We start from the raw sequence: 1,564 nt of genomic DNA on the forward strand, positions 1-1,564 counted from the left end.
AAGCAGCCCCAGGTCCCCTATGGCTGTCATCAGGGTCCCCACGGCTGCATCCAGCTCCATCAGGGAGTCCCCAAATGGCCCGCGGCCTGAACGCTCTGCAAAGCTCTGCCCACTGAACTGAGGGTAGTGGGTGTGCTGGGGGCAAAGACTGGAGTTAGCACTGGGTAGGGGTCACGAGTAGCCAGGGGTGGGGCCAAGATCACTTACGTGAGAGGCGTAGTACAGGAAGAAGGGGCGATCCTGGCGCTGGGCGTCGGCCATGAGGTCACGGGCGAAAGCCACATAGCGGGCCTCTAATCTGGGCAGCCAGGGGGGCTGCGCCTCCACAGACAGGTTGGCCAACAGTGGGATGGGGACCAGGCCCTGGTCACAGCCACCGTCGCAGGGTGTGGCCGGTGGGAAGCAGGTCAGGTTCTGGCAGGGGCCCTGAGGCGGGCAGCTCCAGTGAGGGCTGGGGTGGCAGACAGGGCTGCAGGAACATCAAGGGCTGGGGAACTTTGGGAGGTGGGAGGGTGGCTGAGGGCCCCGGTGGTTCCTACCTGGTCATGGGAGTATGGGATGCCTAGAAATCGATGAAAGCCCTGATGGGGGGGCAGGAAGGCCCCTCAGACCCCACCCCAAGGTGCCACTTGCCGGCCATTCCTGTGAGGTAGCCTCGGGCAGCCAGGACCTCAGCCAGGGTCACCTCCTCCAGGGGCAGGCCCCCCCGGGAGCTGGGCACCAGGACGCCAGGGTACATGCCCATCCGAACTGGGAGCCGGCCGGTCAGGAGGGCGGCCCTGCAGGACAAGTCACAGAGTCCGTGAGGCAGGCAGAAATGTGGCCTTCCCTAGAGAAAGAGACAGACGTTTTCTGGCCCTCCTGCAATCCATTGGGAGGAAAGGAATGGAGGAGAAGAGGCGCTGCCGCCTCCTTACCGAGAGGGTGTGCACAGAGACACAGGCACGTAGAAGTCTGTGAACCGCAGCCCTCCTGCTGCCAGCCGGTCCAGGTTGGGGTGGTAGAGCTGGGGTGTCCATAGCAGCCCAGGTCCCCATAGCCGAGGTCGTCAGCAAAGATCAGCACGATATTGGGCGGGCGGGCAACGGCCAGGCCAGCAGCCAGGGCCAGGAGGAGGGACCGCGGTGCCCCATGGACACGGGATCGAGGGGTCTGTCCCAAGAGAGGGAGGGCCACTTGGCTCCAGCAGGCTCTTTCCGAGACCACAGACCCAGGCGCCGCCCTCCCCTGAGACCCCAGACCCAAATATTCCCCGACCCTGACGGCCGCCTCCTGAAGCTCCAGAGGACCGGGGCCCGACAGTGCCGGGAGACCGTGGGCTGGGACGGAACTCCTCCAGGACCAGGGCACCTTCAGATTCTCGAGCGGAGATCTGATCCTCTTCGCTTAGCGGTCCGGGCTCAGGGTCGGGGCATAAGTCACTGGACGCTGACCGGCGGAGTCGGTGCAGGGTGAAGGCGCTGGGCGGAGCCCAGGAGGATTCGATCCGGGGCTGCGGGTTCTTCCGCCTCGGCACCGCCCCGTGACCTGTGACCCTCGCGAGGCGGGGCCAGGGGCGGGGCCG

At 65.9% G+C, this 1,564-nt stretch overlaps 1 protein-coding gene across 1 annotated transcript; it reads right to left on the bottom strand.

Moving 5' to 3' along the window:
* Positions 1-6: 6 nt before the first annotated feature.
* On the bottom strand, positions 7-1,385 carry LOC108525811 (arylsulfatase A-like; the record flags this gene model as incomplete). Its single annotated transcript, XM_017866633.1, is given in 7 exon segments — positions 7-135; positions 208-426; positions 540-601; positions 604-779; positions 918-999; positions 1,002-1,152; positions 1,258-1,385. Coding segments are annotated over 7 exon segments (947 nt in total), but the record flags the coding sequence as incomplete, so codon positions are not given.
* Positions 1,386-1,564: the final 179 nt, after the last annotated feature.

This window comes from Rhinopithecus bieti, unplaced genomic scaffold, assembly GCF_001698545.2.
Source record: "Rhinopithecus bieti isolate Rb0 unplaced genomic scaffold, ASM169854v2 scaffold_9557, whole genome shotgun sequence".
NCBI lineage: Eukaryota > Metazoa > Chordata > Mammalia > Primates > Cercopithecidae > Rhinopithecus > Rhinopithecus bieti.